This window comes from Xyrauchen texanus, chromosome 25, assembly GCF_025860055.1.
Source record: "Xyrauchen texanus isolate HMW12.3.18 chromosome 25, RBS_HiC_50CHRs, whole genome shotgun sequence".
Classification (NCBI taxonomy): Eukaryota; Metazoa; Chordata; class Actinopteri; order Cypriniformes; family Catostomidae; genus Xyrauchen; species Xyrauchen texanus.
In genome coordinates, this window is record NC_068300.1 from 17,501,735 (window position 1) to 17,528,861 (window position 27,127).

A 27,127-nucleotide genomic window follows, 5' to 3' on the forward strand; every position below is an offset into this window, starting at 1 on the left:
ATTGCATGTTTTCATTTGTACTCCTGGCACAAATAACTAAATTGCTGTTTCTGGAGCATTGCTATCATGAAACGGAGATCGGATATCAATGCTGAACACATAGACTTTTGAAAAGATTTATAATTTGTTAACATGAATTACATTTATAGACGGTAAATTATATATTAAATGTAAGCAGAGTGACGTCACCAATGTGTGTGGGGGAATTGCGTATCAACAGGTTAAAGGCTTGACATTTTCTGGAATTTTCCAAGCTGCTAAAGGAACAGTTAACTTGGTGTATATAAACTTCTGACTCAATGGAATTGTGATAGTCAATTAGAAGTGATACAATTTTTTGAAAAATTACTAGTGTCATGCACAAAGTAGATGTCCTAAACAACATGCCAGAATGTTAGTTACACATGTAACTGTGGTTCTGTGAATTCCGGATGACCGCCAGAGGGGAGGGTTTAGGCAGACCAGAACCTGTGAGGGCATTTGAAAATTCAGCTACAAAATCTTTACATGGTGGCATGGCAAAAAAATTCGCAGCTGTGGTCTGCCTGAAAAAGACATTGGTTTGGGCAGATTGGACAGGTGACTCATCAAGTCCTAGACGAGCAAGTGCCATTCAAAAGCACAGCCAAAGTATCATCAGAAGAGAGCTGGGCCTGTCCAAATGACTAGGCCCCTCTGCTGATGGAAAACCAGTGAAAACATCCTGAGGTGATGGTTGTGCCGCAACATCCACAGCATTCCCATGATCATGAAAAAAATAATCAGAAGCAATCGTAGAAAGCACATGCAAGTCAAATGTGAAAAATGAGGGGAATCAAGAGACTTTGCCCCAGTTCCACGATTCTGAACATTCTCATCCTCCTGTGTCATCTTCACAGGTGTAGCAGATGTGACAGGCTGAAGCAAGTGAAGCAGGCGTTTCTGCTCCGCCTGAAGAAAGCACAGAAAAAGTCTTAGAAAGTGAATTGTCCTCGAATGTTCATCACATAGCGATGTGGCCCTCCTCTTAGATGGAAGGGGAGCGCCGGCTGCCGCAGACGAAAGTGCGAGAAGGGGCAATGTCCAACTGCGAGTTTCACCGCTGAATTGGGGTATATTTCAGCAAGACGGAGCCACCGTTCCGACATAGGTAAAAGACTGCAGTGCAGACACGGGTCTGTGAGAGCCTCTCTCAGATGTTGAACACCCAAACACGTCATGAGATTATTAGGGCACAGCTTACAAGTCAGTGGGAAACCAGTGGCAATCGGTCTAAAAATACTTTTAGACTCCCAAACATTACTTTTGCAAATAGAAAACTTTAGAATAGAAGAACAGGGCACTCTGCAAGAGAAGGCATTGCCCCCACAGAGCCCCCCCCCCACTAAACATCGAGTCAGTCTGGGATGAAGAGACAGAAGCAATTAAGACAGCCTAAATAGACAGAACTGTGTTGAATTCTCCAAGAAGCTTGGTACATCCTATCTGCCAATAACCAGAAAAAACTGTGTCCAGGTGTACCTAGGAGAATTGGGGCTGTTTTAGAGGCAAAGGTGGCCACACCAAATATTGATTTAGCTATTTTATGTTAACTGGACTTTGTATGATGTTAATTGACAAATGAAAACTATTTATGCATTTATTTTTGAAGACCTCACTATGCAACATTTTTCACAAGTGCCGAAAACTTTTGCACAGTACTGTGTGTGTACACACACACACACACTATTGTAGTTTCTACAATGCTAGAGTCAGCAGTGCTTTCTAGGAATGCTGATGTCTTAGAGTGAACTCAGTGACTGATCAGTCATGCAGGCAGGGGAAGGACAGCGACTCACTTGGGTGTCTGGATGTCCTTCTGCTCTTTGGCAGCCTGCAGACAGGGCTGAACCACCTCCAGCAGCTTAATCAGCACAGTCAAGACGCCACTGCTCTCCACCACCCGCGCACATGAGAGCTTCAGCTCCTGCAGAACAGAGCAAGACGCACTTCCATCAGAGCGACTCAGTGGGTGTCTTATATATGCAGAGCTGGGATGATATATTCAAGTACTTTTAGAGTGTGTATCAATAAGCTCTGGAAGACTGTGTACCTCAAAGATCAGCGTGAGCAGCAGGATGCGGGTGGCTAGGTTGGAAGCCTGGGGGAGGGTGGCCATCTGTCTGGTCCACTCAGACACAGTCTTTGTGTCGCTGGTGGTAAGCGGCACAGCAGCCTTTATCAACACATCTGCTGCCTCCCACACCTGGTAAATACAAAAAACATATATACAGTTGAAGATAGAGTCTAAAGCACACCATGGCTGTATCTGAAAACGTACATGACCTAGACAGCCTTTATGGCCACATTCAAATGCTTAGTTCAACATTTATTCGTGACCTATTCTAAATATAGCCATGTTTAACAGGTGTTGTCAGAAACAACTCTAATTTGAGTGCTTTTATCCCCTTCAGCTGTGACTATACTCAATATATAGAGTGCAGCATTGCCTTTCCTATATAATAAAATATTTCTACATAATGCAATATTAAGGACACAACTTTTCAATAAACTTAATTTAAGCAAATTTATTAAGTGCAATCTTTACTCTTGTATACCAATTATTTGTACTTTGGATGTTCATGAATAAACGATGGATTATTTATCAATAATAATTTATCGATTAAACTTAGATTATGGATTAATTCATTTTAGCACAAATGCATTTAGTAAGCAGCTAGAAAAGACTGTCTACATAGTCATCCGCCACTAGAGGGCACGATGCATATGTTGTTAACTGTATTCACACAGCGTTTTATTATTTGACTTAATTTAAAATAAAAAAGTTTTAATGTGAAGTTAATGAACTCAAAACTGTGCCTAATATTCAAGTTATTACTAACAGTAAACTCTTCACACATTCATGCATTTCTTAAGTGTATTCATTTTAGAGGTCGACCGATATTGTTTTTTTCAGGCCGATGCCGATCTTTTGAAATCCGGGCCGGCCGATTAATGCTGCCGATTTATTTTGGCCGATATGTGCTTGTTTTTAACCTCTTCTTTGAACCTTTTATTTGAAAGATAAAATGTAACACAAATAATTACTTAAGATAGACAACATTTCTCAACAAATACATTTATTGAACACTTGACCAATCTGCACTTGTACACTTAAAATTAAAAATGTATAAATGTAAAAACATATTGTATAAATAATGTATAACAAATATATTAAATAAACAAAGCAGGTGTTACAAACTGCTCCGAGACACGTAGGTTGAGATCCAAATGCAGCTTTAATTAAGGGGCAATCCAGACACGTAATCCAATATTCAGAGCATCCAAGAGAAGCACAGGATGCTCCGAGTATTCATTTTAGAGGTCGACCGATATTGGTTTTTTCAGGCCGATGCCGATCTTTTGAAATCCGGGCCGGCCGATTAATGCTTCCGATTTATTTTGGCCGATATTTGGCCGATATGTGCTTGTTTTTAACCTCTTATTTGAACCTTTTATTTGAAAGATAAAATGTAACACAAATAATTACTTAAGATAGACAACATTTCTCAACAAATACATTTATTGAACACTTGACCAATCTGCACTTGTACACTTAAAATTAAAAATGTATAAATGTAAAAACATATTGTATAAATAATGTATAACAAATATATTACATAAACAAAGCAGGTGTTACGAACTGCTCCGAGACACATAGGTTGAGATCCAAATGCAGCTTTAATTAAGGGGCAATCCAGACACGTAATCCAATATTCAGAGCATCCAAGAGAAGCACAGGCATAACTAGGGATGGGTATCGTTAAGGTTTTAATGGTATTACCATCTTACCGATACTGTTTATCGATCCGGTACTTTAACGGTATTCTTAACAGTTCTTTTTGTTATATATATATATATATATATATTACACAAATATAACGTTATATAGGCACAGTGATTTAATTTCAGGAAGGTCTACTAACATTACTGTTCAGGTGTGGTCTAAAAAGAAATCTAATAAAGTAATCAATTGTAAAATAACACTGCATAGTTTATCATAGATAGATTAATGCTTAAGTTATTCATTCAAGAGCTGTAAGTGGTTTTCTCTTTGCCTTTTGTTGTTTGATTCGCAGTAATGGCTCAATCGTCACATGTTTAATAGACAGCTTCCCCTTTAAGACCGAGTTCAGATCAAATAGGCTCCTGATGCAGCATATTTTCTCCCCAACTATTTCCATAACTACGTCCATTTAAGACATAAACTGTGTTTAAGTGAATCTCCAAGCCGGTCGTTTTGACATATTTTTGTGTATATTTGATCGTTTAGACGGGCACATGAAACCCAAAGTAGCCTATACTTTGCTTGTCTCGTTGCGGTGTGTTTCAGAGCGTGCGCTGCCTTGGGAACGGTTTCTCTTGCGCTCTTTTTATTATTAAACGCGTCCCGCAATTTAGCAACAGTAGCATTTTACAACAATCACCGATCGTGGTGATTCTGACGTTAAGTTTGAGTTTTAGGGAGAAATGTCAGTGCACCGCTGTGAAGGGAAGGAAGTTGTGCTAGACAGAATGGGGCTTATGTATAACTATTCTTTTTGTAATCTTTGGAAGGCGAAATCTAAAATAAAATCAGACTAATAATCACAGATCTAAACCAGGCTATGTCTGAATGTTTAGTTCTGTCCTCCGTCGTCACTCATTAACAGGGCTCGTTTTGTGCTCGCTGTGGCACCGCGTGAGCGAGTTCTCTCTCTCTCTCTCTCTCACTGCGAATAGCTCAATTGCATCACAGACAAATGGTTTCATATTATTATACATAGAAATGGCTGGCGAGATAAAATAACTTTCTCTTTATAGCAATAAAGAATGTATTTTCTTAATTTCTCCAGTACCGACAGCAGAACCGATAACGTCCGAGCTTACCAAAGCCAGTCCTTCAATAGCCTATACGGTGTTGGTATATTTTTATTACTTATTTCTCTGCATTGAGTGACAACACTCTCAAATATAAGACACACAAACAGAACAAATAAAAGTCTCAGATTCACTGTCTGTAATTGCAAAATTCTTGCTTACTTATTGTGACATGATAGCAACCCTTCTGCTGTGATAATGCAACTTCAACTACGCTATCAATATCCAAAGTAGCCGAACGTCATGTCAACTATCGTGTTTGTCATGTTTTTTCTTGAAGTTGGCAGTAACATATCAAAAGTTTTTAATTAAATCTAAAGAAGTTATACAAATTTAACCCTTACTGTTTTCTCCAAGGAACTTAGCTCCTTCCTTAGGTCTGCTCACTCTGCTGGAAAATGACTCTAGGGGCAGTGTGCGTCGAACACATGTTCCACAACAACACTAGGCTGCCCACAGATGTGCCTGCCTAATAATCGGCTTGACATGCGTGGATATTGGCCGATGCCGATTATGTAAAAAATGCAAAAAAAATCGGCTGAGTCGACCTCTAATTCATTTAAATTATATTTAAACAGTAGGCTACATACAGATACTTCAGTGGATGTTTCATGTTTTCACGTTTCCTTCAACAATAAGGAATTTGGTTAATGATTAATCTATTTTCATTCATTAACGTTAACAATCGGGGATTTAGAACGTTTCGTAAAGTTTCCAACCCTAATTTGAACGTACAGGTCCTTCTCAAAAAATTAGCATATTGTGATAAAGGTCATTATTTTCCATAATGTAATGATAAAAATTAAACTTTCATATATTTTAGATTCATTGCACACCAACTGAAATATTTCAGGTCTTTTATTGTTTTAATACTGATGATTTTGGCATACAGCTCATGAAAACCCAAAATTCCTATCTCAAAAAATTTGCATATTTCATCCGACCAATAAAAGAAGTGTTTTTAATACAAAAAAAGTCAACCTTCAAATAATTATGTTCAGTTATGCACTCAATACTTGGTCGGGAATCCTTTTGCAGAAATGACTGCTTCAATGCGGCGTGGCATGGAGGCAATCAGCCTGTGGCACTGCTGAGGTGTTATGGAGGCCCAGGATGCTTCGATAGCGGCCAGAGTGTTAAGCTCATCCAGAGTGTTGGGTCTTGCGTCTCTCAACTTTCTCTTCACAATATCCCACAGATTCTCTATGGGGTTCAGGTCAGGAGAGTTGGCAGGCCAATTGAGCACAGCAATACCATGGTCAGTAAACCATTTACCAGTGGTTTTGGCACTGTGAGCAGGTGCCAGGTCGTGCTGAAAAATGAAATCTTCATCTCCATGAAGCTTTTCAGCAGATGGAAGCATGAAGTGCTCCAAAATCTCCTGGTAGCTAGCTGCATTGACCCTGCCCTTGATAAAACACAGTGGACCAACACCAGCAGCTGACATGGCACCCCAGACCATCACTGACTGTGGGTACTTGACACTGGACTTCAGGCATTTTGGCATTTCCTTCTCCCCAGTCTTCCTCCAGACTCTGGCACCTTGATTTCGAATGACATGCAAAATTTGCTTTAGATCCGAAAAAAGTACTTTGGACCACTGAGCAACAGTCCAGTGCTGCTTCTCTGTAGCCCAGGTCAGGCGCTTCTGCCGCAGTTTCTGGTTCAAAAGTGGCTTGACCTGGGGAATGCGGCACCTGTAGCCCATTTCCTGCACACGCCTGTGCACGGTGGCTCTGGATGTTTCTACTCCAGACTCAGTCCACTGCTTCCGCAGGTCCCCAAGGTCTGGAATCGGTCCTTCTCCACAATCTTCCTCAGGGTCCGGTCACCTCTTCTCGTTGTGCAGCGTTTTTGCCACACTTTTTCCTTCCCACAGACTTCCCACTGAGGTGCCTTGATACAGCACTCTGGGAACAGCCTATTTGTTCAGAAATTTCTTTGTGTCTTACCCTCTTGCTTGAGGGTGTCAATGATGGCCTTCTGGACAGCAGTCAGGTCGAGCAGTCTTACCCATGATTGCGGTTTTGAGTAATGAAACAGGCTGGGAGTTTTTAAAAGCCTCAGGAATCTTTTGCAGGTGTTTAGAGTTAATTAGTTGATTCAGATGATTAGGTTAATAGCTCGTTTAGAGACCCTTTTCATGATATGCTAATTTTTTGAGATAGGAATTTTGGGTTTTCATGAGCTGTATGCCAAAATCATCAGTATTAAAACAATAAAAGACCTGAAATATTTCAGTTGGTGTGCAATGAATCTAAAATATATGAAAGTTTAATTTTTATCATTACATTATGGAAAATAATGACCTTTATCACAATATGCTAATTTTTTGAGAAGGACCTGTATATGATATACTTGTACTCTTGTATATCATGTATTTAAAGGAATATTACAGGTTCAACACAAGTTAAGCTCAATCGACAGCATTTAAGTTAAGCTCAATCGACAGCATTTGTAGCATAATTTTGATTATTGCAAACATTTATTTTGACTTGCATCTCCTTAAAAAAAAAAAAAAAGCAGAAATCTGGTTTACAGCTAGGCACTTACAATGGAAGTTAATTGGACCAAACCATAAATGTTAAAATTTCAAAAGTATAGCCACAAGACACAAACACACTGCATAATTTCAGTGTGATAAAAGCACTTAACCTTTTCTGTGTAAACTTATAGCCAATTTTACAACTTTGTTGCCATGACGTGTAATGTTAACAAACCCTAAAATGAGAAACCCTTTTATCAAAAAGAAAATGAGGGATAAGGCAAAATTATTTTTTGCGGTAATCAACATAATACCACACATTTATTCACCCTCATGCCATCCCAGATGTGTATGACTTTCTCCTGCAAAGGCAAGATGTACAGTGAAAAAGAAGTTATATTTTGGTCTGTTCTCACCCAAAACAAACTGGAGTGCTTGAGAAGAAATATATTAATCCATTGGAGTTTTGTGGGTAACTTTATCTCCTTTTTAGAGCTTCAAAGGCCTGATCACGTTTACTTGCATTGTGTGGACCTACAGAACTCGAAACATTCTTCTAAAAAATCTGTATTTGTGTTCTGCAGGTGAAAAAGTCATACACATCTGGGATGGCATGGGGGTGAGTAAACAGAGAATTTTCAGAAAAAATTAACCCTATAACTTGTATTTAACATGGAATATTCCTTTAAACATGGGTGGAATGCTGTATTCACACTAATCAGCTTTCAGGAACAGAATACATTTTGAGTAACTTTTAGTAATCTTAGTCTTAGGGTGGGTTGCACCGACAAGGATTAATCTTAAATTTTGATTAAATCAAGGTTTATCTGATCATTTTGTTGCACCAAATTTTAAACCTTGTTTAAAAATAATCAGGGTTACATTTTAATCATCGATTTGATCCTGATGTACATTTTTAAAGTAAATCTGAATTAACTTTAATCCTGTAGCTCCAATATTTTAAACTCTTATTTAAATCTCAGTTTGGGATTAACTTTAAACTTCCAGCTGATCTAAAGCTGCTAAATTCAGAATCCATCATGGTGGACAAAATGTATCACAGGTGACCGTTTTAAATGACAGGTTTAAAGCTTAATCTCTGATTTGTTAAACCGAATTTAAAATTAAGTGGCGCAATACAACTTTAATTAAAACTTGGATCAACAAACTCTGGATTAGCTCCAAACTCTGCTTAATTTAATCCTTATTGGTGCAAGCCACCCTTAGTCTATCATGATAACAATTAGCGGTCAGGGCAGAAATGAAGGCTGGTGTACTGACCTGATTGACCACTTGTCTAAGGATGAGGTCTCTGTATTCAGAGCCATTTCTTTTGATGGCAGTCATAAGTAGATCACAGAGACGGTAGACAGTGTCTGGCAACTCATCCAGCAGGTGGAAGCAGCCAGGAAGCATAGAGTCTGTGAAGGCATGTAACTCTGTGGTGTCAAGAGGCTCAGCTTCCAAGAAGCGCTCCAGACAGCGTGCCTCTTCCTCTTCTACCCGCTCCCTCGCTCTCCTCTCATCTTCCTCACGTCGGCGAGCTGCTTCCTGCAGACACAAAGCAACAAGGGGGTCACTCATGGGTCCACAGAAAGACCAGAGAACTTCTGTCTAAGATGTGAAGTAGACAGGCGAGATTAGACCTATACTGTGCTACTCGGTAAATCCTGCTTCGGTGTGCAAGAAAAAGGTGTGTTTGTTTGCCCACCTCAGGTGAGTCTGAGCGCTGCTCCATGCTAACTTCTTGACCTAGAGACATGGCAATGGCCCGCATCATCTGGTCTTCTTCAGACATGGTGAACTCCTACAGAAACAAAGCTCACAGTGACTACACTAGCTCATAACTAGGCCTGAACAAAATCTGTGCCTACAAAATCCAAGCTAAAGTTCGACATTACCCAACACCTTAAGTTTATTTCATAATTTTTTGGGGCACTCTCCGTTCAACCTATTATACCATATTTAGATCCTTACTCAGAATTCCACAGATTTTCCCTTAAAATCAACAGATAAAGGGAAACAAGTATCGAGATTCCTTCAGGGCCTACTTGTGTGTATCCTGACTGTGTGTGGGTGCGTGTGAGAGTTTTGCCAACAGACTAGACTGCGACTCTGTTAAGCTCTTACCCTGACAGCTGCGCTGAGCAGTGGTGGAGGGTGCGTGAGCAGGTACTCTGTGGCCTGTTCCATAGTACTGGTGTTCAGCAGAGCTTCCATCGCATGCTCTCTGGAAAAGCCCATGTCCATTAGCTGCAAAGGGGACAAAGACAATCTCAGTGGACAATATTGGTTCATTTGATAGTAACAAAACAAGGACCTAAAAGAAAAAGTTCACCCAAAAAATGATAAAAAAAAAAAAAAAAAAAAGTCATTATTGATCCTGCAAATGTTTTATGAATTTTCTTTACTGTGGAACACAAATTGAGAATTTTGAAGAATCTTTTCCATACAACGATGCTATAGGTTCAGCGATAAACAGCAGTGCAGGAAACACTGGACAATAGTGACCATGGGGTAATGAAAAACCCTATAATTTATGGTGCATTTATAGAGTTATCTAAAAGGTATCAGCTCATCCAATTTAATACTTAATACCATTTTCAAAAATATTTGAGACTTGCTAGTTATATCAATCACTATCAGGGTTAATGCATATAATTACTCAAAACTAGATGCAATGTGAAGTCGCAAATTAAAATGCCACGTTGCTAATGCGAGAGTAAAGAGAGTATTTCCAGAAGTTATTAAAGTTAATTACTTATGCTTATGTTCAGTACTATACACAAGGTACTCACTCCAAAAATCTTACATAAATATCCATTTGTTTTTATTTTTCAGTGCACTCATTGAGGCTCTTCCAAAACATGAGCACAAATGGCCCTGCATTTTGACACTACGAACAAACTTCTCCTTGAACTAGGCCAAATCAAATTATACTGTCATGCCACACGTGAAACTTTTTGCTTTATCGGAGCTATATTTTGCTATATTGGGGAACATTGCTTGAAAAAGCTGGCAAATATCTTCATTCAACCTGAATGAGTGGTGCTTTACCACTGTTCTGAAACACCACATAACTTCAGACTGCAATTAATAAGTTGCTGTTTATTTGTTTGCACCAATACAGCAATTCAGGTGGCCTAATAAAAAGTAGTATTTACTTGCAAAAATTGCAGTACAATTTCACTCACTTTGGAAACAATTTGAATATTATTTTATTATATTATTAATAATATTATCATTTTGTTACTTTCAAGTTTTTTATTATAATATAAAATGGAATTATTATAATTGAGGATTATGTTTGTTTTTATACAATAGCAATATATTTCTGTAGTATTTTATTTTGGCAGCTTTTTTTTTTTTTTTTTTCACGACTAGGGCAGTGTTTATTTCAGTTTACATTGTTCCTCATTTTAAATCTTGTTAAACGATGTCATCTTTTTTGTGATACAGCATCACATTTTTGGATTTGTATAATAACTTGGCTTTGACACTGGCCTTCAGAACAGCCAATGGAACAGCACCCCTCTTTAATTCACTCCTCCAGGTCTATGTACCCTCTCGATCCCTGCCATCTAAGAATGAGCGACACCTGGTGGATCCAATGCAACGGGTAACAAAGTCGCTCTTCAGATCATTCATAATCTCGGTCCACCAGATATCAGATATATTCTCCAGATATCACAAACATGGCTGTATTTTCTTCCAAATGGCATATAGACTTTAATATGTACAGTTTTACCATTATCTATGTAACTGATATTAATACTAATCTTTATTATTTGTATTTTTTTTATAAAAAGCTTATGAATATACAGTTAATTTCACCATATCGTGTGATATCCTAAAATAATCTGTTTTGTAAAATATTTTCCAATCTTTTTCCATTAATTCATGTATGTAATTCATTTAAAAATTTGTTATTTCAACTAGGGATGTCCCGATCAGCATTTTTGGCCCCCAATCCGATATTTAAATATTAATAATAATGGATAGATATATATAATGGAGCAGCAGACTGTTTTTTTTTTTTTTTTTTGGTTTGTTTACAAGAATAAATAAGTAAACAAATTAAAAGATATCTTCAGCTTAATGCATTTAACTTGGTGCAGCTAGCATTTTTATAAAACTCACAAATAAAACTTCTACTTGGAATGGTGTAATAGCTTATTTTAACTTTAAAATTTAGGTACAAAAATAAATCACAAATCCACTGTATGGACGAATAGGAATCTTACATGCACTTACAAATGGTATAAACAGATTGGACTTGAATAGTGTAAAGTATGACGGAGAATCAGTGGACTCATCGATTCTGAATACAAAGAACCCCTGTAAGATCACTGAAATGGCGCCAGCTACTCTGTGAAGTACAATGCGCTATTGACAGAGAATCCTCGTGCCTTCCAAAACCCCCTACCCATGTGACTCAAATCTACACCCTCGTGCCTTACCATGTGGAAAAGGAAGGGGAGACTTTGAACGTAAAAATGTGTGTCTTTCATTTAAAACCTAGAAGTGCTTATTTTTAAGGAAATATGTTTAATCCCCGTATGTTTGTGTATTTCTGATTGACTTCAAACTAGTTAAAATTTGTTTAGTTGTGTTAGTTAAACTCTGAAGCTTTAAATAAAAGCCTGAGTATGTATATCCACTTTTAAGTGTACTAAATACACGTTTCTTGGTATCAAATTAAACCTTACGACTTGTCCTAGCTGAATATAAATATAAGATTACTTTAAAATTGTATTCTGCTAGGTTTTTACTGCCTTTTGAGTAATTCAACCAAAGTCCTGACCGAGTCATAAATTATGCAAATGATATGCAAATGAGCCTTGACAAGACAAAGGGAGCAAACTCGCGCCCAAAATGGAGGAGTCTCATTGGGTCACTTCTCCAAAAGGAGGGGTGACCTCTCTACCATAAAAGTCCGGCCCCAGCATTGAATCGGCCTCTTGCATCTCTTGACCCTCTCTTCTCTTCTGCACTCTTCCCCCGTTCTTCTGGACCTCTTCGGAACAACCCTTCAACTCTCTCTCTTCCCCTCCCTCGGACTCCCCTGAACACCCTGCAACCCTCCGGAACACCCGTCGACTCTTCAACAGTTACCCTCTAAGACGCTTTGAACTCCCCGCGAGCAACCCTCTGGGAGCTCTGGGAGCACCGACAGAAAGCCCATCTCACGGACGCCACGAGGACACGACATACACGCAGTCTTGCTCAGCGACACAAAGGTCCATTGTGCAAGTATTATTTCATTGAAATTCAAATGCGTTACAGTGTGTAACTTCCGTGCTGGCTCTCAAGGGTTAACTGTTGAAATAGTTTGCTATACCTCTAATTCTTTATTGTCCCTTACTGTGTGTACTTTGTTTATTTTATGTTTGTTCTATGTTAAATGTGTGTTTGTTAAGTGTAGTGATATATCCTAGTTCCTTGTATTAAACCCAATTATACGCTTGATTGTCTGTGTTTTTTGGTCATAAAACAAAGCCTCTTTAACCCTCTGGGGTCGGCAAACGCGCCGGCGCGTTTTGCTGTTTTTTTTTCACATAGCAGCAACATAGACTTAAAATACTCCGTCATTTATGGTCATATAAATAAAATCAATACATGATTATAAACTATAGAGGGTCTTCTTTTTTTGTGCACACTCATATTAACATCAAAACCTTGTTTTTTTTTTTAAATAAATAAAATAAAAAGGTTGAGCTTTCAGCAGTCTCTGTGTTCACGATCATATTTCAGAAACACGTCACTAAAATTAACTTAAACTCCGCGAATTCTTCTCACACAAACATGAAACATATGTCTAAAGAATGCTTAAAATGTCTACTTTTAAATAAAACAATTCAAATTTAAACAAATATTGTCCTGCAATGTAATCTGTATGAAACAAAGCGATGTACGGTTTTCCTGGCACAGCTTCATTATCTCTAATGTGATCCCACCCACCAGCAGAGCGCGCCATTCATACGCTAATGTGCTGAGGCGATCAAGGTAAATGGTAAACGCCCCCGACTGCGAGATTTGATGTAAACACAACACAACTCAACTTTTCAGCACGTTTGTAATGATACTCCTGGATGTAAGAATGAGTTAACATTTTTCAGAAGAGCGGGACTCCGATGAACATTTGTATTTTGAAGAGAGACTTGATCCAGCAGAGGATACAATTTCAGACGAGTAAGTAATTTAGTTTTCATTAGCTGACATGCTATTTTATATAAACAAGTACATATTTTACTAGTGGGACTGTTTCCAGACAGGATTCAAAGTACTGACATTTGACATTCAAAGTACTGACATGTCCTAATATGCAAGTTTTAGTTACATGTAAATGTTGTTATTTACATTGTATGCTGTATGATATAAATATGATATGTAATATGATATAAAAATAATATGAATGTTAGATTATATTTTAATGTGTTTATGCTGCCTCGTTATCATCAACAAAGCTTGTGCTTGCAAATATGTGTTTAGGTTAAATGAGTAAAATACACTTTAAATATGCCCATATTAGAAAATCAGCATATTATCATATGTATTTTGGATCAAATAAATGCAGTCTTGGTGAGCAGAAGAGACTTCTTTTAACTCTTTCCCCGCCAGCGTTTTTAAAAAAAAGTTGCCAGCCACCGCCAGGGTTTTTGACGATTTTCGCTAAACTTTAATGGCCCGCAGAATATTTTCTTCCATGAATATATGAAGATGCTATCAAAATAAAGATCTGGGCCTCTGCTTTTAGGCAAAAAAAAAGATTTTATTTTATCTTCATTTGTTCTTTTTTTATTGCGACTTGAACAGAGGTAGGTTTTGTCAAAAAACAACATTTCAGACAAAAAGCTGAGAAAAAGGCATGTTTATGTCTGATATTTTGAGCTTCTCATACTCCACTTCTTCATGTTTGAGACGATCGCAGTCTGTTTCTTTGATCAAAGAGTTGCGTACTCTTTCAAAACATGCGCAGGGGTCTTCCTTACCGTATAACACCTAAAACACGGAAACACGGAAAATTCCGTGTTTGGCGGGGAAGCGTTTTTTCATAAAACACGGAAAATTCCGTGTTTGGCGGGGAAAGGGTTAATGGTAGTGTAGGTCTAAAATTAAGTAAAGTCTTTATATGTAAAGAAAATATATAGTCAGATTACTTCTTTTAACTTAAAACTTGATTTTGATCATTAAATCTCCTCACATTCATTCTCTTTGTCACATTCCTCATTGATAGGCCCAGGGGAGTGGTCTTTGTGTCCTCAGGTGTGAATCACATAAATATTCATGATAGTTCACGCCTCCTCGCATATTACCATTCAGCACTGAAATTGTCACACAAAAGTTAAATGACTATATTGTTTTGTATGAATGAGTGATCAGGATGATTTTTCACATCATTTTGTAGCAAAAACTCTAGGCTACAAGATCCAGTTCTCAAAAGTCTTGTGGACAAATGTTTAGTATGTGTTATACGGCCTTATTTCAGTGACTTAAAATTTTCGTTTTTTCAAAAACCATGCATAAACGTTATTTTCTCAAAAATACAAACCTGTACATACATGTTGCTCACATATTATTGTAGCCCAGTTTGTGCTGAATACAGTGTTATCAGACTTTAGCCATTAATATGTTTTTAAGCAACTGAAAAAAGCACAATTGTCAAGGCATGTCAAAACTTCTCCAGGGCCCAAAACACCCTCAGACCCCAGAGGGTTAATGTGCGATCTAAAGCTACGAGCTGATATTATCAAAGTAAGTTAACGTGCTTTGATGAGTAAGCTTTTAACTAAGAATAAATCTTCTTGAGAATTGATCAAAGAGTATTTAGCAAAGAGGTTCGCTGGACGAACTGGTTGGTTGCGATAGCCTACGGGTCAATTCCATTAAGGTGTTATTAAAATTAATATAGCCTGTCTGCATATGATGTATATTCCTAATTAATTATAATTCGGTGTGTTTAATTATCTTTATATATTTGAAGCAGACTCTTGGACTATATAAGCCCTTTTTGGGGCGTTTTTGTATGTATCGTTATCTAGTCAAAACCGTATGATTAATCATTGATTACGATCATTAATATTAGTCGTACATTCCCCAAACCTGAACCTAGATACCCTACAATAGTCACAACAAAAAATGTATTCTATAAAAACTCATTAAAAATTTCCCAATTCCACTTAAGTGGCGTAAACAGTTACACTTGAACAGGCCCATGTTCAACAATAATGAAACCGTTATTAATAGTTCTGTTGTCAATATCAAAATGCCATTGTGACATACTGACAACCAGTAAAAACCATGAAAGCATCACACACCGCAGAGATGAATTCAAAAATAAGAAAAATATATTCATAACAAGCTCAAACTGCTTCAGTGAAAAATCATTAATATCTTTTGTCTGTTAAGTGTATTTGAGTTTTTCTGTAACACAAATCACTAATTATTTAGCAAATGCATGAAGACGTAGTGTCGTTATTGAAGGTTGTGACCAACATTAATCTGATTTAAATTGGGATGAGTGACTGATGATGATATATTGAGAGCACCTGAAGAATGCACGTCTTTGATTGACACGGAGCGCTCATGTTAAAGAGAGTAAAGCTAAAAGCGTTCATAATAGCTCAAACTAGTCTCTATCACTCAACACAACATCTGATTGTCTCAACTCACCTCATGTATTTGCATGTTTCTTTGTTGTTTAATTTGTTTTTAAACCTGTTAGCAGCCTTTATGTCCTCTTCCTGTTCACTGTGCAACGAGTCCGAATAACTACCGTAACGACTCTAGAAAATGAGCAAATTAATATTCATACACATGTGTATGAACTCAAACTAGCATATTCATCTCAAATACATCACGTCTGAAAGTTTAAATTAGTCAATGCTTAGTACTACCAACATCTCCCCCTCCAAAGGCCATTCTGTCATGCTTCAAGGGCTGAGAAAGCACTAATACGTTAGAGGAGCAGTGTATGTGTGATTGCCTGCATGCTGCAAAAAAGATCGGCCCTAAATCTAGGCACGCCGATTTTGATCGGCGGCCGATCGATCAAGACATCTCTAATTCAACGTGGGACTTTTATTTTGAAAACTTATGTCACCGGCATCTCCTCCTCATCCACACACAAACCAATGCAGATTGAAAGCACAGTAGAGTGCCGGTTACAGCTACAAATGCACAAAATGTGGCATGCTCCATTATTTGAGTCAGATGTAATTTTTGGGAGAAACACGATTTTAGTTTAAGCTTTAAATGATGTCACTGTTATCTCAAAATTCAAACAATAAATGTTGTATTTATACTCTTTAAATGTTGCCTGTGACAGATTGCAGTAGCTGGCCATTCAAACAGAGAGGGGAACAACACTCTTTCTCTCCAACTTATAGCATGAAAAAACATGAATGAAACTCTATACGGCACAACATTACTGAAATGTGTCTCCTCTCATTTAATAGCCCAGTCTGCTAATGTTGAACAGACAATTGAGAAAATGAATGGGGAATATTTCAGGCCCCGGCGTAGCACTCACAGGACCAGCGCATATGTATACTGAATAGTGCTGCACAATTAATCATATCGTAATCACAATGTCAGCCTGTGCGATTATATGACGGCAAATGCTGCGATTTTATTAAATAATTAAGTGCATGTGTGGACGTGACAGCCCATTCTCTCCGAGAGATGTTTGCCCATTTTCTACACCGCTAATAAAAAGATGACCAGTCAGTCTCAGTTTAGGGAGTGGCACGTGTGGTCATGTGAGTTTCCGGTGTGCAGTGTGGAAATCAGGTGAAGATGGATGCAGAGCAGACCGACACTGAACTGGTGGTCAGAAAAAAATATCACAGAAACACAGATCACAGCTTGGCTAATTGTCTTTATTTCATCAATAAAGTTCATATAATATGGGAGTGTGACATGTAAATAAACACAAACTCCAAAACTGTCTGTTTTCTCTGTGCAGTCAGAGCCGCTTCAGCCAGTCGCAGAAGAGACCAAATCTGAGAGGGAGTTGAGACCGGGAGAGATTTAAAGTTCCGCCGGCTGATGCACCGGCGGAACTTTAACCCTAGTCTCTCACCCCCACTGTCTGCAGCTTGCATCATTGATGAAATAATCATAAGATCAATCTTATGTGAAAAATAACATTAAAATTACAACAACAATAAAATGTGTGTTTTTATATATATATATATATATATATATACACACACACACACACACACACATACATGCTCACCTAAAGGATTATTAGGAACGCCTGTTCAATTTCTCATAAATGCAATTATCTAATCAACCAATCACATGGCAGTTGCTTCAATGCATTTAGGGGTGTGGTTCTGGTCAAGACAATCTCCTGAACTCCAAATTGAATGTCAGAATGGGAAAGAAAGGTGATTTAAAGCAATTTTGAGCGTGGCATGGTTGTTGGTGCCAGACGGGCCGGTCTGAGTATTTCACAATCTGCTCAGTTACTAGGATTTTCACGCACAACCATTTCTAGGGTTTACAAAGAATGGTGTGAAAAAGGAAAAACATCCAGTGTGCGGCAGTCCTGTGGCCGAAAATGCCTTGTTGATGCTAGAGGTCAGAGGAGAATGGGCCGACTGATTCAAGCTGATAGAAGAGCAACTTTGCCTGAAATAACCACTCGTTACAACCGAGGTATGCAGCAAAGCATTTGTGAAGCAACAACACGCACAACCTTGAGGCGGATGGGCTACCACAGCAGAAGACCCCACCGGGTACCACTCATCTCCACTACAAATAGGAAAAAGAGGCTACAATTTGCAAGAGCTCACCAAAATTGGACAGTTGAAGACTGGAAAAATGTTGCTTGGTCTGATGAGTCTCGATTTCTGTTGAGACATTCAGATGGTAGAGTCAGAATTTGGCGTAAACAGAATGAGAACATGGATCCATCATGCCTTGTTACCACTGTGCAGGCAGGTGGTGGTGGTGTAATGGTGTGGGGGATGTTTTCTTGGCACACTTTAGGCCCCTTAGTGCCAATTGGGCATTGTTTAAATGCCAAGGCCTACCTGGGCATTGTTTAAATGCCGCCACGGCCTACCTGGGCATTGTTTCTGACCATGTCCATCCCTTTATGGCCACCATGTACCCCTCCTCTGATGGCTACTTCCAGCAGGATAATGCACCATGTCACAAAGCTCGAATCATTTCAAATTGGTTTCTTGAACATGACAATAAGTTCACTGTACTAAAATTGCCCCCACAGTCACCAGATCTCAACCCAATAGAGCATCTTTGGGATGTGGTGGAACGGGAGCTTCGTGCCCTGGATGTGCATCCCACAAATCTCCATCAACTGCAAGATGCTATCCTATCAATATGCGCCAACATTTCTAAAGAATGCTTTCAGCACCTTGTTGAATCAATGCCACGTAGAATTAAGGCAGTTCTGAAGGCTGAAAGGGGTCAAACACAGTATTAGTATGGTGTTCCTAATAATCCTTTAGGTGAGTGTGTGTGTGTATATATATATATATATATATATATATATATATATATATATATATATATATATATATATACAACAACTGTTTTAGTGGTTTGAGTGAACCACACTTTTATATCCAGTTTCCTTTTCAAAAGAGTTTCTACAAAGTAAATCTTACAACCTGTTTAAATGTCCCTGTTTGTTTGGACAATCTTATTTTAGTGAAAATGTATATGTTCTTATTTATTTTTCTATTTTATTTAGGTGTAATATTGAGAAAATAACAAGTTTGCAGTAATGCAAAGATATTATTTAATTTTGTAATCTATTTTAATTTGAAAATACTGTGCATTTATAGTTGTTGTTGTTGTTGCTAGTTTGTACATTTCAGCATTATCAGTAATCTATTTGTGCATTTTCCTTGACAACCAAGCAAGTTGACTCATGATACTATTTGTTTATTATATCGCAATCGCATATCGCAATATTAACCTCAATAATTGCAATATGACATTTTCCCCAAATCGTGCAGCCCCAAAACTGAACCAGAGATGGACAACTTCTATTAAAAGGAATGTGACAAATTGAAACACTCAACCAATGATCTCTGAGCACCCAATGGTCAACAAATGTAGAAAGGAAGTCCCGCCTTAATTAAAAGAGCCAAACAACTTTTAGATACAGAAATCACCTGTCAATCTACTCTAAAACGCACATGCGCATTAGTTATACAAGTTCATAAAAATTATTTTAGCGTAATCTTAGGTAAAGAATCACAATTAATGATACCATTATTGTCAGATTTTATTGCTGATTTTAAATGTTCTTTGATCGTAATCTTGACCAAACCTTTCTGAGATTTCGGTCTTTCTCCATTCAAGTAGATGGGAGCTTCACTGGCATGACTGGAAATAGCCTCCTGAGACCATTCCAAAAATGGCCAACAGTGGACTGACTTGCTAGAAAGACTTAAGCACTGAACATACATGTGAAAACCGCATGCTTATTCTATTCTCTGCTATCTGCAAGGCGTGAAAGGTTTTCATTCATAAGGTTTCCATTCAACCTTATGACACAAGGAGGGAAAAGTTCAAACAAAAAAAATATTAATACCTAGGTATTGTAATTTAAAACTTTTTAATAGCCTTATTTTTCACCAAATTGATTTAATACCTTTTAATGACCCAAAGTAGTCTAAATGGCTTGTTTGCTATATTCCATGTCTTCTTAAGCCATAGAATAAAAATAAAAAGTATTTAAACGTCATGATGTAAAACCTGCATGTGCCGTTTTTTATTTGAGAGCTGCAGCAGAATGTAAGATTATCAGTTAAAAAATAATAATAATAATAATAATAATAATATTATATATATATATATATATATATATATATATATATAGTCTGTTCACAACAAATAATCTGTGGTATAGCTCCATATATAGTGCAGTCTTATAGACTTTTTTTGGCCTTTTTGGAACTTGACAGCCTGTGGTCACAATGAACTGTCATGTATGTAATTATACTTTTCTTTGTGATCCAGGGAAAATGAACAGCATGTGCTTTTGGAATGACACAAGGGTAAGTAAATTATGAGAATTTTCATTTTAGAGTGTACCATTTCTTTAACCTCAAATAAGGCTTGTCAGATAACAACAGGACGTGATGGTACCTGAGTGAGCTGGGCCTGGTTGACTTGTGGCTCTCTGCGGGTTGTCGAGTTGGTGACCTCCTCTGCAGAGCCTCCTGCAGTGCTTCCATTAGCAACTGCAGACACTCCTTCTCCAACTACACCCCCTGTTACGGAGGGCACGGTAGCTCCTCCAGCACTAGAAGAGCTGCCTTCTTCATCAGGTCGAGCAGTGCCCTCCCTCTCTTTGGCCAGGCGCTCCTGGATGATGGGTTCTCCTCGCAGGATGTGGCACAGAATGGCCAGCATGGATTCGGCCATGCGCCCACCATAGACCTTCAAGGGCTTACGGTTCCACAGGTTACGGATACAGGTGAATGCAGCCTAAATAAGACATGGAAAAGTTATAATTCAACTGCATTGAATTGGTTAAAACTGCATCACTACAATATGTAATTTAGACTGATACCAAATTACATTCGTACCTTCTGAGTGACGATGAGGAAGCGCAAGGCGCTGAATTGTGGGGTGTTGAGAGTTGCTCCAGGCACTTTTGCAGGCAGAGAGTGTGGGGAGTCCAGCACTGTGCTGGGGTTCACCATCTTCTCCACCAACATCAGCCAGGCATCTAGGAACTCTCCTGTCCCATCAGGCAGTTCAAGATGTTCCAGACCCTCTGACACAGGCACCTTTCCTCCCATGGACAGCGCCCAGTTAAACGTCCTGATAAACAAAGAATATTATTGGGAAACAGAGTTATGAATTTCACAAATTATTTTGTATTACACTGTAATAAGTATACTATTTACTTGGAGCAATGCCAATGAAATACTTTGCTCAATGTAGAAATTTCCATGATGTTTCCATGTCTTGATAAGCTTTCATTAGTTCACATGGCTTTTTCAGGCCAAAAACTTTAAAATGTAAAATTCCATAAATTTTGCAGGTTTTTCCATGATCATGCACTGTACCAGTAAACAGTAAATAGGCTCCTTTCCACTCACTCAAACAAAGCATCATGGCCACCAGAACAGAAGAACTTCTGCAGCATTAGATGGTATGGATACTTCCTCTCATCAAACAGCATGGGTGAGGTGAAGCCGACAGAGCAGATAAAGAATGTCAACCTGAATAAAGGAAGAAAAGGACATTCATATTTATTACTCTCATAAACCTCCAGTAAAGACAGGGCTCAGTTAAAATGTCTGTTTACACTAGCCTGATAGCAGCTACATTTCCTAAACCGTCATTAAATATACTTACGAGACAGTATCTACATTATAGAGAGCTCTTTGGTATTAAGCTGCAGGTAAAACATACCTGAAGCGTGGTGTAGGCGTGTAAGGAGGTGGCTGCCAGCTCAAGCCCTTTGTGAGGAGTTTAGTAAGGGAAGAAGCGGTGGCCCGAGCAGCCGGTGTTGGGGCGGTGCCCGTATTGGTTGTATGGTGAGAGCGTCGCTGACGGACAGGTGAGCCCACGCAAAGTTTCACCAGTAGCCCAAAAAGCTCTGCCAAAGCCCTGCCCAAACGAGATGAGGCTGCAGGGAGAAAGAGACAAACCAAATATAAAAAGAAAAAAAATAATATCAGCTTCATTATTTTATTACTGTAATTTATTTTTGTAAAATTAACAAATTATAATTGTTCTTAATTCTTGTATATTCTTGTATTCTTAATAACTATAGTGGCTAATACATTTTCTCAAGCTTAATTAAGACACTGGCTCTGACCTGAGAGCAGAGGCTTGATTTGCTTTATGCGTGTTGCCATGGCAGGGGTGAGTTTGGACTTGGATTTCGGGTCAGTGGCAGTTGGCTCATCAGTCTCCATGGGAGCGAGGGAGTCTCCATCCAGTCCCATTCCCTCTAGCAAACCCTGAGCAGAGGGGTCCACAGACACAGACAGGGTCTCGGTCTCAGCTGATGGAGAAAAAGAAGGGTTTAGAGAAGAAAACATTTCACACCAGTGGAAAAAAGACATGACATACAAGTTCTTGTAGAAGGCACTGAGGAGTAACACGCAAATTAAATAGAGAATTTGTTAGGTACATTTCTTATTTCAAATAAAGGGTAAAGAAAGTGTCTTCTAAAGATGTTAAGAAAATTGACACAGTGCAGAATTATTTTCTTACCAGTTCTTCTGCCAGTAGCTGCTGCTGTGCTGCTGGATGGTTTGTCCTCCTTGGGCACAAGTTTCTGCATGTCAGCCTGACCAAACTCACAGCCAGGAGGCAAACTGCAAAACAGACACAAACATATCACAAATAAGAACAAGAACATTCTGTATCAATTAGCAAAGACAACCAGCTTCGTAGACTTGGCCTAATTCTGTACAGTACTGTACAAATTCTGAAAGTTTTATTTTAACCATGGAATGGATTTGTAAAGACCAATAATGAGGTGTATGTCAAATTTACAGCCAAAAGTTTGGAATAATTTACAGATTTTGCTCTTATGGAAAGAAATTTTTACTTTTATTCATTAAAGTGGCATTTAACTGATCACAATGTATAGTCAGGACTAGTGTTGTCACGGTACCAAAATTTCCGTAGTCGGTACCAATACCAGTGAAATTTCACGGTACTCGATACCATTTTCGGTACCAAAGCAAAACACAAAAACAGGTTACTGAAAAACACTCTTAATTAACAAAGTTAACAAAACATAAGCAGCAGAACTAAGAACAAAAATATGCCATTGAGCAACACTTTAATTTATATATATAATTTTCTATTTATAACAAATCATAACTGAACAATGTATGCTTAAAATATTTTTGAACACTTCTATAAGATTTGCTTCAACTTTTGCAACTTTTAATTTAAATTTTTACCAAGTACTAAAAAACAAAACCTAAATAAACAAGCATACAATAGAATGAATAAAAAACAATTTCCAAACTGCTCTCTTATTAATAAAGCTGCATTTTGCCATTTTTCTTCATGATAAGAAATGCATATGGACATATATATAGATATTATGATATATGCTGTCAGTTTGTGCAGATGCTCAGGTGACATTTCACACCATGCTTTCTTCTTTCACTTGTCATAGATGTGGCTGTCATGTCGATCACTACTCACACACCTTACAGTCTAGCTGATCCCATCCTCAATGGTTTAAGATCCATAACACTTTTCCAATTATCTGTTGTGCAATGTCTGTTTCTTTTCCCACTGCAATTCTTCCCATAAGGCCTGCACTCGTGAGTTTTCTCTTTACTGTTTTACATGAAACTGGTGTTGAGTGGGTAGAATTCAATGAAGCTGTCAGCTGAAGACATGTGTGGCATTTATTTCTCAAACTAGAGACTCTGATGTACTTATCCTCTTGTATAGTTGTATATCTGGTCTTCCAAAACTTGGTCTATGAAGACTGTAGCGTACCCAATTGTATGAATCTTCTCTTTTGGCAGTTTCAAACATTGTATAGCCTAAATTCTTTAAAACAATGATTGACTGTAGAGTTTCTTTTATGCCATTTTTGACATAATATTGACCTTAAGACATGCCAGTTGCATACTGTGGCAACTCAAATACAGAAAGATAATGTTAAGCTTAATTTAATGAACCAAATAGCTTTCAACTGTGTTTAATATAATGGCAAGCACATTTCTTGTATCAAATTAGCTATTTAGTATGATTACTTAAGGATAAGGTGTTGGAGTGATGGCTGCTGGAAATGGGGTCTGTCTAGATTTGATCAAAAATTTCATTTATCAAATTGTGATGGTGCTGTTTTTTTACATCAGTAATGTCCTGACTATACTTTGTTATCAGCTGAATGCCACTTTGGTGAATTAAAGTACCAATTTCCTTCCAAAACAGCTTTAGGTGTAAGATGAGAGCAGTACTAACCTGTTTGGTGTACAGAGGGAGAGCAGCACAGTGCTCTCCCACACCAGAGAGCAGTAGAGCTGACTTAGTTTGTTCAGAACACTAAGACCCAGCTGAGAGCCCCACTGGTTCACTGAGATAGCACGAATCTCACTCTGAGAGAGGAGGAATGAGAGGCACTGTCATCGTCACTGTTATTACTCACACTCTGACAATTTACACCTCCAGACTCTACTCTGTACTTAAACCTTATGAATATTCACAAATAGCAGCCTGTTTACCTGTCCAACTCTGCAGGTATGTACAAACATAAGGATGTACGCATGTGCCGCAGTGAGGGCATGTAGCAGCGGGGTGGCACGAGCTGACAGAGTTGCATCTGTGACGTGGCCAGCGTTGGCAAGCTCTCTGAGTAGTACAGAGCCACCAGGGACCTCAATGGGACGATGGAGAGGCTCCAATGCAGACAGTATGCTGTCCAACTGACAAAGACCCTCCTGGAGAACCTTCGGCTCATGGGACAAAGTCTAAACCACAGTGAGAAAAAAAAGGCTTTTGAAGTTCTTTAAATCAATCAGGTAGAAATCAAGTGAATAAAACTAGGATATATATTTGCCAGGGTATTTTTCTATAGTGTCAGTGATATGTTTAGGACAAAACTGCAATTTATCTCACCAATATAGATTTGCAGACACCTGCTACAGCTTGGCAGGCAGCAGAGGTGGGGAAGTCTATGGGCAAGTTGGGCAGCCCAAGGATTGACACCAGTGGTAGGAGGCCTTTCTGATTGACAAACTCCTGACAGTGGTCATCTGTTGTGTTATTACTCAGAATGGACTCCACAAATTTCATCTAGAGCAAACATATACACACACTTTATTTGAACTCTAGTTCTTGGGAATGAAACCAGCCTGAATTCCTAATAATGTAATAAATGAGGCATAATAATGATAAGACGGTGTATAAATGAAGCAGGATGCAGAGGACTTGAGTCAGCACATACCACATTGAGGATGTAATCCATAAGAGGGATGGGAATTCGCTCCTCTGTGCCCACAACTCTGTAAAAAACATTAATTTGTTAAAGATATAATCTAATTACTAACATCTGAATCAATATAGATCACACACACACACATTTAGATAAGAACAGCTTAGCTTCCTAAATTACACAGTGATAGCAAGGAACATTATGTTTCATTGACCACCTTGTTAAATCTACGAGATATATAAGATAGTTGAATGGACTAACTGCCTGTTGCTTTCTGGCTCGCCCTGCTGTTGGCTAAACGTATGTAGAGCCTCTTCCTCCTCCTCATCCTCACTGGATGCCTCCTCTGCAGCATGGTTGGAGCGAGCTGGAGGCACAGTGACAGTCCCATCTGCTTTCTGTATGGAGGGTTTCTGGCAGATGTACTCTGGCGACCTGCCCAAGTTGCAAATCTCCTCCAGCAACTGTTAGAAGTTCAAAATAATACAGTAATCAAATTCTAGGACACGAAATTAAAAGGTAATTTAAAAAATTGCAAATAACATTGCATAAGAAAGACATTATGGAAAAATGTTTCAGCATTAGCCACTTTACCTTGATGATGGCTGTTGTAGCATCGGTTTTCAGCGTGGGCTGGTGTCGCATTAGCTCGTCAACAGCACTGCCCAAGTTAGAGGCAGTGTCACCTGTTACATAAACACATTGACTGTTTTGAACACATTCCTATTATCTTCAAACACAAATGCTATAAGGAACTTTCAAACTTCATCTGTGCAACACAAAAAGTTTTATCTAGCAAAATGTCTAAGCTACACTTTTCTATGCAATGAAAGTGAATGGTGACCAAGGCTATCCCTGGTCACTTTTCACTTTCATTGTATTGAAGAGCTTGGGCATTCTGCTAAACATCTCCCGTGATCAACAGAAATAAGTCATATGTGCTTGCAATATTTTTTGTTATTGCTGTGAAGAGCAACAGGTACACCCACAGGGGCCACTCACCAAGTGGGTCAGAGCTACGTCTACGGCGCATGGCGGGCAGGTAATCTGGTGAGAGCAGCACCTTGAACAGCCGCTCGAAGGGCTGGCATTGCACAAAGGAGTGCAGACCCCGTGCATTTAGACACAGGGCACTGAAGACATTAGGCAGGGATCCCAGCACCTCTCTGGTGGCAGGGACCTGCAGAAACAAAATAATTGAGCAAAACAAATCATTATGGTACAGCAATGGAAGGAGATAACAGTAGCAAGGGAGACTAAAGTGTGCACAGGGTGAAGTCTAAAAACGGCAGTTTATGAAAGAGGGAGCAATGGAGAAGTTATTAGAAGAACATTAGGAAAAAGGGGCATAGAGGGTCTAGCAGGACAGAACTGGGGGTGGTGAGAGATGATGTATGCTAGAACAGTCCTTGAAAGAGAAAATAAATGAGTTTTGAATGGAAAGCATGCGTGGGCATAAGTGAAAAATGAAACTAAATTAAAAGAGATATTGAGATTGCAAGAGAGAAAGCGAAAGGCCCTAGGTATATTAGATTGGGAGGGGTGTTATGGCAGACTCACATCTTTGATGAGTAGTGCGTGTAGCATGACATCAGTGAGACCATTGTCCTGCAAAGAGGACAGTAGAGAGGGCTCTTGGAACACAAACACTGTCACTACCTCCGTTGCTGAAAGAAAATTAAAAAAATTAAAAAAAGAGAAAGAGAGAGAGAGAAAATGAGAAAGAGGTATACAGAATAGGCAAAGAAATCAGACAAAATTATGAGTAAAGTAACTGGAACAATATTTCAAAAGGCTGTTCTATCAACACTGCTCTTGTGGCTGTCTATTCATCTACTATGCAAGTA

The 27,127-nt window shown here is 38.5% G+C and overlaps 1 protein-coding gene across 5 annotated transcripts in view; it reads right to left on the minus strand.

Annotated features, from left to right (window-relative positions):
• Positions 1-27,127, minus strand: part of LOC127618638 (E3 ubiquitin-protein ligase HUWE1-like) — an 81,273-nt gene that overhangs the window by 41,385 nt on the left and 12,761 nt on the right. For 4 of the 5 annotated variants that reach the window (XM_052091208.1, XM_052091210.1, XM_052091206.1 and 1 more), the window contains exons 19-37: positions 26,841-26,947; positions 26,283-26,460; positions 25,875-25,966; positions 25,542-25,744; positions 25,293-25,350; positions 24,965-25,141; positions 24,571-24,816; positions 24,311-24,444; positions 22,586-22,689; positions 22,185-22,373; positions 21,776-21,992; positions 21,460-21,582; positions 20,941-21,178; positions 20,498-20,839; positions 9,494-9,616; positions 9,075-9,170; positions 8,645-8,914; positions 2,072-2,224; positions 1,818-1,945 (exon numbers count right to left, since the gene is read on the minus strand). In XM_052091208.1, coding sequence (XP_051947168.1) covers positions 1,818-1,945; positions 2,072-2,224; positions 8,645-8,914; positions 9,075-9,170; positions 9,494-9,616; positions 20,498-20,839; positions 20,941-21,178; positions 21,460-21,582; positions 21,776-21,992; positions 22,185-22,373; positions 22,586-22,689; positions 24,311-24,444; positions 24,571-24,816; positions 24,965-25,141; positions 25,293-25,350; positions 25,542-25,744; positions 25,875-25,966; positions 26,283-26,460; positions 26,841-26,947 — 3,178 coding nt within the window. The remainder of the gene's footprint in view (positions 1-1,817; positions 1,946-2,071; positions 2,225-8,644; positions 8,915-9,074; positions 9,171-9,493; positions 9,617-20,497; positions 20,840-20,940; positions 21,179-21,459; positions 21,583-21,775; positions 21,993-22,184; positions 22,374-22,585; positions 22,690-24,310; positions 24,445-24,570; positions 24,817-24,964; positions 25,142-25,292; positions 25,351-25,541; positions 25,745-25,874; positions 25,967-26,282; positions 26,461-26,840; positions 26,948-27,127) is intronic. The other variant, XM_052091209.1, reaches the window with a different exon arrangement.